Genomic DNA, 12212 nt, shown 5'->3' on the forward strand with positions numbered 1-12212 from the left:
ATCCTGCACATGCTTGAATGTCCTCAGAATCATGACATACTATGCAGTTTAGTGCAGCAGTTTAGAACTAAATGATGACATTCTAAACTACTGAATGGTCTTTGAGAGTGAACAGTCTCATGGAAAATCATAAACTTGAGATGCAATTGAAAAGTCATTGTGGTTGCACGCTATTCACTATATAGATGCTTTTTGAGAGGGACTGTCATAGTCAACAATACTGAATAAGATTCATAACAAACGTATATTGTAATGGGATTTTCTGTTCAGTACCATGGCCAAAGATCGTGAAACATGCATAAAAGTCTAAATCAGTCTTTCACTAGTTTTTGAAGGTTGATTCCAGATATGTCATACTAGTACAATTGGAGCAACCACAATTCCTTCTAATCAGCTTCTTAGTAGCTTTCAAAGGTTGACCGAAGATGTATTGTATGTAGTACAATTGGAGCCAGCAATAATTACTCTAACGTACACTAAAATTTCTGTACATTTATCATAATTTAGTGCAGCAGTTTAGAAGTAATAATTTGGTGCACTCTAGGAATGGTCACATCTATGCATGCAGCCTTCACAATCTTAAGGTATGGTCATTATACTTTCATGACACAATGACCATGCTATGATTGTATTCATAACTTCCTTTTATTCAGTGGCAAAAAAGCACTTTACATGCTTTCATGACACAATGACCATGCTATGGTCATTCTACACAAAGTACAGCTTGTCCTTTATAGCACTGGATAATATATACACTCATGCCTACAGACGAGTTTTGTTCACATAACCTTTAGTCTGATTGTATTCATAACTTCCTTTTATTCAGTGGCCAAAAAGCACTTTACATGCTTTCATGACACAATGACCATGCTATGGCCATTCTACACAAAGTACAGCTTGTCCTTTATGGCACTGGATAATATATACACTCATCCCTACAAACGAGTTTTGTTCACATAACCTTTAGTCTGATTGTATTCATAACTTCCTTTTATTCAGTGGCAAAAAAGCACTTTGTGAATTTCCAAGGAATATTTCTATGTTCACAGGTATGCTCACAAAAAGATATTTGCAATATGCTTACAAATACATGTATTCATGAAAAACCAAGACACGGTATTCTCATTTAAATGCTGGATAATGAAAGAATTACCCTTTATTGTGTAACACCTTGAGCCATAGTGGTTAAGATTTATATAATCTCCTTAACAGTGCTATAATACAAATAATAGAAATAATGTCGGTACCACGTTCTGCTAGACCAATATACTAGCGAGTCCATTTTATGATTCCACTACTCGCAAAAAGCTTCACCATTGCACCTTCATATGCTATCCTGAAAGATTTATTGTTAGTGAGACATATGGATGAAGTTCAGTGTCACCACCAGTTAAACCTGCCATGGCAACGTCATCATCTGCTTTCCAAAATGAGCTGAAAAGGAAAATGCCTAGACATGAATAGTTATTCTCAACAAATCTCTGAAATCAAAATCAGCATTTTGATTAGTAAAACATACTTGTCCTTCTCCCCAACAAGACGATCAAGAACAGAACGAACTTTTTTTTCACTTTTTAATGGTGGTGCCAGCACAGCTGCCTGAAGATAAATTCAAAGGTATCCTCATGAGAATTTGTAAAATCAGAAAATGGGAATCTTTGCAAAAGTATCATATGTACATTACCAAAAAAGATGGTGGAAGTCCATATCTCAAGATACTTTCAGTGAAAAGCCGAACTGCACAGAGGTGCATCCAAGCACTGAAAACCTGTAAACATGCAAAACCAAATACAGCATTAGCAAGCACTTGCTGATTTCATGCAAGTTTGTAGATTAATTCAGCATGTGCCATAAGATTTTATCCCCAAGCATGAGTATTTAATCCACACATAGCAGTAGTTAGCTATGATGTTGCTGATCAAAGGTAGTCAGTTGTTTCAAAAACATAACATTGAGAGAATAGAAAGAAGTAAAATCTGTTAGTTTACTCCAGTTTGCAATATAGCTCATAATTCCAAATCTCCTCTGACAGAGAACTCATCATCCAACACAGGTATTGCAGACAATAGTTCCTTACAAGCTGGCAACCTGTTTATGTCCAATCCATGATCTATGATATGGTGGCATGGCTGCCAGATAAAAGGTGATCCATGCATGATGACGCTTTTTGATTACTTGAAGGGTAGTTTTGATAGACTATTGGATAACCTCACATTGTAATAAATATTACCTCTCCATAGCTGGCATAACACCATTGCTGTAAGGCTGTTCGCATGCTCTCCTGATCAAATGTGAGTTGTTTTATCTCTTCCTCTCTTTTGGATTGAGCTTCTGGATCATACTCAAACTCTCGAACCTACAGCACATTTTAAACAAAAAGAAGAATTAACACCACAGAGCAATAAACAAAGAGGCTTTTACAATGTATTTTTTTCCATTAACAAGATGTAAATAAATTTAACTTCAAAAACTAAATAAGTGAGATTTTATTCTACAGGTGTGCATAAGAGTATTCCATAAGCCAAAACGAATTGAACAGTGAACACCTACACAAACTTATGGGACTATCATGATGAGAGATTTTCGGGGTTTCTGATAAACCCTCAAAATCCCTCATCATAAACAAAGAACAGTATCACAAAGGCCAGTAGATGTAGTACATCTTTTGAAGGAATAATATAAAGACATACCCATGCTTGGGGCTGATCAGGGTATTGTCTACTTTTACTGTGAACAATAAAACTAAATCCAAGTTAATTGATGTTTTGTTCTACTATTCATTTTGTTAAGATTTGTTCCATGATAATATGGAGATAGGTGAAATCAAACATGTACAATATTATGATATACAGACTGAACCAGTCCTTGAAATACTTCATTGTAAGGAATAATTTGCAATAATTTCTTTATAGTTTAAGTGTAATTCCTCAAAATAACATGCAAAGCTTTAGGAATCATATCTAGCACGAGATAAATGCTGAGAAGCACAAACCTGCAGGAATGCCTCTTGAAACTCATAATCCTACAGAAAACCAGATTCTGTAAATTTTCTGTGTGCTACCCAGACAGGCAGGCCGTTTAGCTAGATGCTCACTAGAAAAGAGTGGCAAGAAGATGTGGAAAATATTCCTTATGTGAAACATTTCACATAGATAACAATGCATGTCAGACCAGAGCTCCCTATCCAGAACATCTAAAGATTGACCACACAAGAGCTCTCTTTGCACAAAAGTTTTTTTTTTATCTCTTTTGAAACAGAAATCATCCTTAACAATAAGTAATGAATTGCATAATACTTCCATAAATCCAAGAGCAATGAGCATAGCTAGATTAAAATACCCAGAGAATGCCTTGGAGACCACCTATACAATCCGCTCGGGGAAGCCTAATGAAAAACTTGATGCAGCTATTATGAAGTTAGGGGTCCAAATAAAGTAATGTTTCTAAACGATTAAGCCTTCAACAAGGCTTAGATTTATGAAACTCTCTATTATTGCTCTCCCCACTCACTAGACAACTTACTTTCTACTTATTGAGTGGCACAAAGTTTGCCAAGTTTGAAACTTCCATTCTGCAGTCAAGGATTTCAGACATCCACAAATGACGGTGTCCAATACAATCATACACACAACAATACATTTTAGAAGATGCCACATGAAACATCCTAAATGGCAATATATAAAGCAGATGAAATTACTCAAAACAAAGACAAAATATGTGCCAATGTACGTATGCTACCCATATGAAATGGAAGCCAATTGCATATTAAAGTACATATATCTAAAAGTTCAGGCTGGGTGTGGGAATTTCTGTTGAATCATGGAAAATGAAAAAGATATTATAGAGGATTGTGTGACTAAATCATATGTTCATAAACTTACAATCATAAACAACTAATTGCTAAAATTAAAATAGTAACCCAATAATTGTCTGCGAAAATACAACCATGAAAAGAGAAAGAAATATACCTGGAAACCATTCTCACGAGCTGCTGTTTTGAAAGTGTCAGAAACTTTTCTAAATAGTACGACTGTGTATAATGCATACTCATTGTCTTCATGTAGCTTATTTGATGATCTTGGTACCTGAAAACCACAAACAAAATCTGAAATATAATACAAAGAGAGACTTATGTGCTTGGAGAATGTCTCAACGGATACAAACACCTTTATCATAATGTTGAGACATGCTTTTCAGGAATATATCATTATTAGAGAAGACGTATCTATTGATTTCACCATTGAATATGCTCCACATTAAACAGAATATGTGTCACCTTCTGCTCAATTATTAGTAAAAGAGCTGTAGACTATTGAAGTATAATAAGCTTAGAGATATGCACCAACAGAATCTTATATTGGCAAATTAATAAGGTTCTTCTTCTAGCTAGCAGAACTGTATTGCGATGTCATATGTTAGGATCACAGTAAGATTGAAAATAATTTGATACATGATTGTAAAGAATCCGCATTTTAGAGAATGCAACACCTCCATTTCATGTCCCAAGGAAAAAGACTACATCAATCTTAAGTGCAGCAGCACACAAAACTATATGAAATCCACTTACACCAAGAGTACTTGGAAAAAAAGACTGCTACAGAAAATGGTGTAATGTCAAGTAGAGGGAGAAAGTTCAAATTTGAGGAGCTAGTTAAATTTGAGGAGCTAGTTAAATATGTCATGTAGATTGGCCCACAAGTAATCACCAACAGCAGAATTTTAATGTGAACATGCCACGGACTCTTCTCCCTAATATGGTCCATTTATACTTGTGTATGAGTTTCAGGCTTCAACTATCTTTTGATGATGGTTTGAATACAAATAGGGAAAAGACAAGATAACACCAAAATATTTGTTACAAAATGAGGAGAGACAATCTGAAACCATCCGTACAATAAGAAAATATATGACTAGGGCTAAGGATAATGACCCAATATAAGCACACTTCAATGAAAATGTGAAATACCCAAAGATTCTGGAAAGAGCCCAACTACGAACAGGAAGACACCGGTGCGAAGGAGGTTGAATGAGCCAAAGAAAATGACGATAAAGTGCCAATTAACATATGTAAATGTTGCCTTATTACCAGAATAAAGCCAATTAATTTATGTTATTACCCCAAAAACACAGAGTCAACCCTTGAAAAAAAGGAAAGAGATGAGTTGAGCATATAGTTATTTAAGTAGCATACATATTGAGAAAGAGGGGATTTAATTGCTCAAGAAGGCACTTTATCAATAAAACTTTAAGAGGATGGAACTCAACATAAAATCAAATGTATTATTTACTAATGTCAAATACCATTGCAAATAGAATCAATTTCTTTTTAAAACCACTTGTTAAACACAATGCAATTGCATCATTGGGTAGTAAGGCTCAGGGCACCACTAAGCTATGCCAGATATTTTTAATATATAGCAATGCATTTGCATTGAAATTCCTCACACAAACATTTTTTGAAATTGCTATCATGGAATTTGTATCCATATGCCAGGGCAAAATTTCATGAATTTGTAATCAGTCTCTACTGTCACAATGACGACTACGGAAGAAGTTGGCAAAGTACAATTAATGCACTCAAAATTATATGGTTGCATCTTTGGCTTTAGCACTAATCCAAATACACTCAAAACCTTACAAGGGTCATTTTTTTCAATTTGTCCCTTATGATTATATATTTGGAACTCCTTAGCTGGTAAGCTACAACTACACTCTGCCAAACCCAGGGAACAATCCTCCTGTTTCTCTCTCCTTATGTATAGGACGTTAGAGGACTATAAAACTCCAATTTAGCCAGAATTTAACATGATTTTGGACTCACTGAGACTTGATTTCACCTACTTACGAATTTGGACATGAAGACTTAATTTCACATCCAGGAAGCTAGATTGCACCTGAACAAGTTGACATCTCATTGTTCCAAAGAATAAAGATCAGCATCTCTTTTGGTATTTCTTTATTGATAATGAAGATACAATAACAGCCTGTTTAAGCCAATTTCAGCTGCATATAAAGATTCCAAGGTAATGTCCACTAAGCATAGTAGAAATGGAAGCAGTTCAGTAATAGAACCTGCAGAATTCGGCACTATAAAAATGATGCACTATTAGCTCTGATCAGAACCTTAAAGTTTTACAGATATGCATTATAACTTTTGACGGTTCAATGAAGTATTGTTGTGTCAATGCAAAGAAGGTTGAGATGCATTTGTTTTCAGGAAACTGGATGAAACATCTTTTTCTGGATTGGCCTCTTTCCTTTGTGTTCACAAGACTCCAGAGACTATGTTTCCTTTTGAGAATTGGTTGGCACATGCATGCACACATGAACGAATTTCTTCTGTATCAGCTCCTCTTTCAGTATTGTTTTTATTGAATATACAGCAAGATAGCCCAACCTTAAAAACATTGCCACCTGTTTACACCTATTTTAGAAACTAAAACCCACTGTACTCTTCACTGGGCATCGTAGCAAAAAGAGCAAATCCACTGTTAGGACTCAGACCTAAAGATTTTTGCACTCCAAAAATGAGTCTTCATCAGCTCTAAAGCCAAATAAGGCAAGTCTTGCTTGTGTACCCCAATATTACCTCTTCAGAAAAATGTCTTAGCCTACTCACTTATAACTATTAAGTGACTTCATGTTGGGCCAAACCTAAAGAGACTTTATAGGCACAATTTTACTATGAGGTGCATTCATCCCCACACATCAGAACCCAATGCTAACAGAATTGATTGTGTATCAATTCCAACAGGTTACCGGCCTGGGTTAATCCAGTCTACGGACCATTGGCCCTGGGTTGTTACACACTGGCCATGCACTGTCTTTTTTATCAGTTTCAAGAGTTTCAAAGAGTCTGTAAGAAAATAAAAAGTAAAGTAATTATTAAATAATCCCATAAAATAGGAAAAAAATAGCACCTCCTGGTTACAGCCTATGTTGTAATCAGTTTATTTTTCTTTCTAGTTGCTTTATTCCCACACATGGCAAAGGAGTATGTTAGAGCTATGTTCTAAAGTAAGCATATGATAAGGATAACAAAGATAGATTAATAAGAAAGAAGAGAGAGAAAGAAGGGTGCCGATCCACCCGACCACCCTCGAACGAAGGGATCGAGAAGGACTTGAGCCTCAATCGGTGTCACATATCACCGTTGTGGCGTCGAGTCGTACATGGTGCTGGCGCACTCGCTACAAGAGTTGACCCACCACAAGAACGGAGTCTTGACGTAGTCAAGAGATGGTGAAATGAGGGTAGCTTGGCCTCATATTTATAGCCAAACCCAAGGCCCCCAAGCAAGTTCACACTTGGCCTAATGGGTTGTCTCAATCCCGAGGATTAAAAGTAATCCTCCCCTTCTTTACACTCTCGTTTAACCATCACACTTTATCCACGTGTATAGAATACTACGGTACATTCTCACCACAAGATATTTTATGGTCATGCCCGTAACAGAGTATCTGGAATTGTCCATCAAGATAATGTTAGGCATGAAAAGCCAATCGTTGTTAGTCCAGGTCCAAGTCCCTAGACATCATATTGGATTCTGGAAATGGGGATCTCTTATTTGATGATAGAGAAGTGCTTGATTATGGAAGCACCATAGGAATAAGGATAGTTGACTACTAGATAACAAACTCCATGGCCATATCTTAGTCTGGAGGAACTGGTTTCTGAATGTATTTGTAACATGTGAACACTATGTACAAACTTTTTCAGGCCCTTATTTCCACTTATTTCTATTATTGCTTGATGGTATTTATTGTGGAAGAAATACTATCAATCTTATGCCATCTATCCATTCTGGAAAGAAGTTGCGATAATTGCTAATGTGTGCACATTAAAAGTTATTAGTATGTTTGCATTAATATTTATGAGAAGTAAAATTAGCAAACAAGAAGGAATTTGAAAATCTCAAGACGAAGATTTCACTGAGGATAGATTGCAGATATACAGCAATTATCCAAATGATTCACACAAGTACAGTCACTCATATGGTTGGCATTAAATGCATTTGATAAAGACATACCACAAAAGTTGAGAGGGTTTCATAGCTTGATAGCCAATCTTTTTGCGAGTACTTTGGAACCACCACTAGAAGTGTTATCAGGTGTTCAGAACTAACAATATCTTCAGGTTTAATTATACTGGAAAGATCCCGTACTGCCATGCTGGAGAATCGATTGTATCAATAATGGTTGAACAAACAATGCTTTCAGCAAGTTAAAATATACAGTTCAAAAATAAAAAGAAGACATGTAAAATGGTACCTCCCAGTTTGTTTTCGATTGATTGCACTAAGCTGACCCTTCACATTGCTATACTCCGCAACTCTAACCTGATGTTTGAGATAAATAAATAATCAACTAATGAAATAGAAGTAACAGCTTAAGTAAAAAGGAACAGTTGCATTGGTCAACCTTCAGATCATCTTCCAGTTTTGCTACATTTCCTTGTATTGTATCTACAGTCTCCCTCAGGGGGTTCATAAGAGGATACTTGGCTTCATCCCAAGTAAATCTGAGGGAAAAATAGAACATCACCACCCATGGTTAGTTTCTAATGTAAGATACGGTAAATTCCATTAAATACTTGTCAAATATATGGCCATCCACCTTGTGATATATGAGTCAACAGGGACGCCATCTACAGACAGAGTTCCTGAGTCCGATCCTGGGATTCTCTCCAACTCTTCCACTTGACGCCAGATCTTGTGAGTGACCCCTTCCACCACTGTGTTGGCCTGATGAACCAACCATTGATACCCAGAAAATACACCAAAAATAACAAGAACAACTTCTATATTGACGTAAAACATCATTCCTGAACTTGACCAGATCATAACTAAACATTGTTATGTGAACCAGGACATACATGAGAAAATCCTTTATATTGAAGCAACACAATTCCTCGTCTTCATGAGATCATTATTCAGTGTATCATAATTAAAATAAGATTAAAAAAAATGCCTAATGTTAAGCCACACGATTCCTCATCTTCATCAGATCATCTCTATGCTACACAGAAAACAAGGATTTTTTTCTAGATTTAAGCAACATTATTCCTCACCTTCACCAGATCATCACTAAGTGCCAGCAGTGAATCGAGCGTTCCTACTCTCAAATCAGGTATGTGCAACTGCAAGAAAATGAAGGATCAAAACTCCCAAAGATCACAATACACTGGAAAACCCTAAAAAACACAAAATGTGCAGAAAAAACCTAAAGAGAGAGAGAGAGAGAGAGAGATTGTGAAGCATATAAAAACCTTGTAGGCAGGGGTGTCAAATGCCGATTTGGAGAGGCTCTGTTGAAGAGAAGACCAGATCGATGCTGCAGAGTCCTGCACAGGCAGAGAAACCAGGTGATAACGCATCTTTGGTTAACGAATGCTCTCGCTTCCCGTCTCTGCCTCCTGCTGCTTCTGCGTCTTCTTGCTTCTTCGTTCTTCGTGTTGAGACAGAAGAGAAAGAAGAGGAAGGAAGGAAGGAAGGAAGCTGGCCGATGGTGTGTTCTAAAAACAAGGTAAAACCAAAACAAACACACACACACACACACACACACGTGTGTGTGTGTGTGTGTAAGAGAGAGAGAGAGAGAAGAGAGAAGGGGTTGAATTGTGTGTGTGTGTGTGTGTGTGTGTGTGTGAGAGAGAGAGAGAGAGAGAGAAAGGGAAGAGAGAAGGGGTTGAATTGTGTGTGCGCGCGCGCGTGAGAGAGAGAGAGAAAGAAAGGGAATAGAGAAGGGGTCCAATTGTGTGCGTGTGAGATAGATAGAGAGATAGAGAGAGAGATTGTAATGTTGTCAAATCTTGCAGCTAACGGTGATATTGCGGGTTTGCATCTTCCTTCGGGTGGACAATTGGTGGCACAAGCATTGGCTGATGATTCTTTTATGTTTTTACAAGCCTTAAAAGATAATCTTGAAAGGAGCATGCAAGTTTGGGATCAAATTGCTTTGGCTTTAGGGTTGTATATAAATTGGAGGAAGTCTTGTCTTATTTCTTGTACGGAGAGTGATTTGGAATGTTTGGGATGGCGAGGGTCAGTGATCACACGAGGATCAATTTATCGACATTTTGGGTTATCCATTGGGTGTTGATGTTACAAATGCTCAATTAATTGATTGGATTGGTAGTAAATTGAAGGACAAATTTATGTATTGGCAGTCTCAATTATGGCCCTTTCATGTACGACTCAAAGTGGTGCAATGTATCTTGATACCTTAGACTAAGAAGGCACTACAAAACATGTTACAACCTATTCGGTTCATGTTGTGGCGGAAGAGAGAAATGATGGGAGTTACATGGATTTCATGGGACCATTTGGCTACACCTAAAGGGTTAGGTGGTGCAGTAATATTGGATTTAGAAAGACATTTGATGGCTCGTAGATTTGCATTATTACTAGATATATGTCAACAAGATCAACCATGGATATCTATGATGCAATATATTTATTGAGCATGAAGGATTGGTGCACAGGACAACAAAGATTCAAGCATCCTAGTGGTCATTACTAAATGGAAGTATTCCTCTAAAGATTCAACATTCTGTATGTGGACAACATTTGGTAAGATCATGGCAAGATGCATTATCTCTTTTTGAATGGCGACCATCAAGTGATCGAGAATATTGTAATTCATTACAAAATGAATTGCTTGTTTCTTCTTGAGTGTTATTTTGGCATGGGAAAGAGAAGTTGAGATCTCAATTAAATCGTTTATTTCGATTGGGGATTGTACATTTGGAAGATGTGGTTGATAATGAATCTCAAAGGTTGTCGGATTTTGAAGATGCCAAACAATGGTTACGTATCCCCTCAAATTATGGATTTATTTGGGAGAAATTACAAGATATACTATTGTTGCAAGGATCTTTGCCATTGAAAACAAAAATTGCACCTTGGGTGGATTGGCGGTTATAAGATGGTACACGCTTGTTACAGTCACTACAAATATATTGTATCATCATGCGATGGCATCATTAGCTTGGCTATCTCCTAAAGCAGCGAAGTTGTGGAATGTATGTAAGTTAGATGCAAGGTGGTGGAAAATATTACAACGTTTTCGTGCAAAGGTATTCATATGGAGAGTCATGATTGGTGGGTTCCCATTAAGTTCAGCCTTAAAGAGACGAGGACTAGGGTTCGACACTTGTTTCTTTTGCACCGTTCCATTGGAGGATAGTACACATAGGTTTATTAAATGTCCTATAGCGTGTACCATTTGGAAGTACTTATTGGACATTTGGCAAGTTTTAATCCGTTGTTGTTTGAGAACTCAACAATGGGTTTTTTCTCAATATGTTCAAATATGGTTCAAATGATGAGATGGAGATATTATTCTAATTTTTACGTTATTTGGGGTCTACAACACAATTGGAATATGCGTAATGCTTTCATGTTTGATAATAGAGATGGGGTGAAAGCCTATATAAAGAAGCTAAAAGGTATTCTCATGTGGGGATCGTTTCCGCAAATCCATATTCACGTTTTCTTTAGAGCATGTGGGGATCATTTCCTCAAATGCATATTCAGGTTTTCTAATAGCATTACAGAACGGCCCTCTCCCTACGTAGGCATATGATAGGTAGAGGAGACTAAGAAGTGTTGTAACTAAGCGGATTTTACATACAATTAATATAATTGTGTGCTTTTACCAAAGAGAGAGAGAGAGAGATTGTATTATCAAAGAATCTTCGGAGGTCAAGTATGACCCATAGACCAAAAATATTACATTTCACGTACGTGATACATGTGAATAATGTGAATGTTGCAATCGAGAGTGCACAATTGTGGTTTGTGAGAAGAATTCATGCTCAACGATTGGACTTGGTCGAAGATATGTGGAAAAAGCATGGTCGAATCTAATGAAAGGCAAAGTGAGCATTGTATCAGAGTATGATACTCGGACTCTCGAACTTGTGTTAGGGCAAAGTGTGCATAGTTGACCACTCTCTCATCACTTTGTGCCCTAACACCCCCCGTCTAAGTTGGCATGGGCTCACTCTCTTTCTCTTTTATCGTAATTACATTATCCAAGTGGTAAGTTCTTAGCACTAAAAGCACTGTGTTTTGGGTTCGAAACCCAGCTTCCTCACCTCTCTATTATATACTTCTTATATATCCCTTAATTCACTAAATGCCACTGTGGAATGTAGGGGTTGAACCCATGACCACCTGGTCTTCATTGGGCAACCTTACCAATTGAGCT

General features: G+C 37.0%; 1 protein-coding gene across 1 annotated transcript; it reads right to left on the bottom strand.

The window, feature by feature from the left end:
• Positions 1–1138: 1138 nt before the first annotated feature.
• Positions 1139–9453, bottom strand: DET3 (vacuolar ATP synthase subunit C (VATC) / V-ATPase C subunit / vacuolar proton pump C subunit (DET3)). The gene is made up of 11 exons (XM_087316981.1): positions 9268–9453; positions 9070–9138; positions 8616–8743; positions 8421–8520; positions 8271–8338; positions 8030–8171; positions 3969–4085; positions 2231–2356; positions 1685–1768; positions 1520–1599; positions 1139–1434 (listed from the first exon to the last, which is right to left on the bottom strand). Exons 1-11 carry the CDS (start codon positions 9373–9375, stop codon positions 1332–1334), a joined length of 1125 nt encoding a protein of 374 aa, XP_087173107.1. The 5' UTR covers positions 9376–9453; the 3' UTR covers positions 1139–1331.
• Between the last annotated feature and the right edge of the window lie 2759 nt (positions 9454–12212).

This window comes from Azolla caroliniana, unplaced genomic scaffold (assembly GCF_043228905.1).
Source record: "Azolla caroliniana isolate FFs.n. ecotype wild unplaced genomic scaffold, voAzoCaro1.0.p SCAF_3, whole genome shotgun sequence".
NCBI classification, from domain to species: domain Eukaryota; kingdom Viridiplantae; phylum Streptophyta; class Polypodiopsida; order Salviniales; family Salviniaceae; genus Azolla; species Azolla caroliniana.

Coding starts and splice junctions, on each gene's coding strand:
- DET3 (XM_087316981.1), bottom strand. CDS start 9,375: ATGCGTTATCACCTGGTTTCTCTGCCTGTGCAGGACTCTGCAGCATCG. Junction 8,744..9,069: donor TTAGTGATGATCTGGTGAAG/GTGAGGAATAAT, acceptor TTGGTTCATCAG/GCCAACACAGTGGTGGAAGG. Junction 8,339..8,420: donor AACTGGAAGATGATCTGAAG/GTTGACCAATGC, acceptor CTCAAACATCAG/GTTAGAGTTGCGGAGTATAG.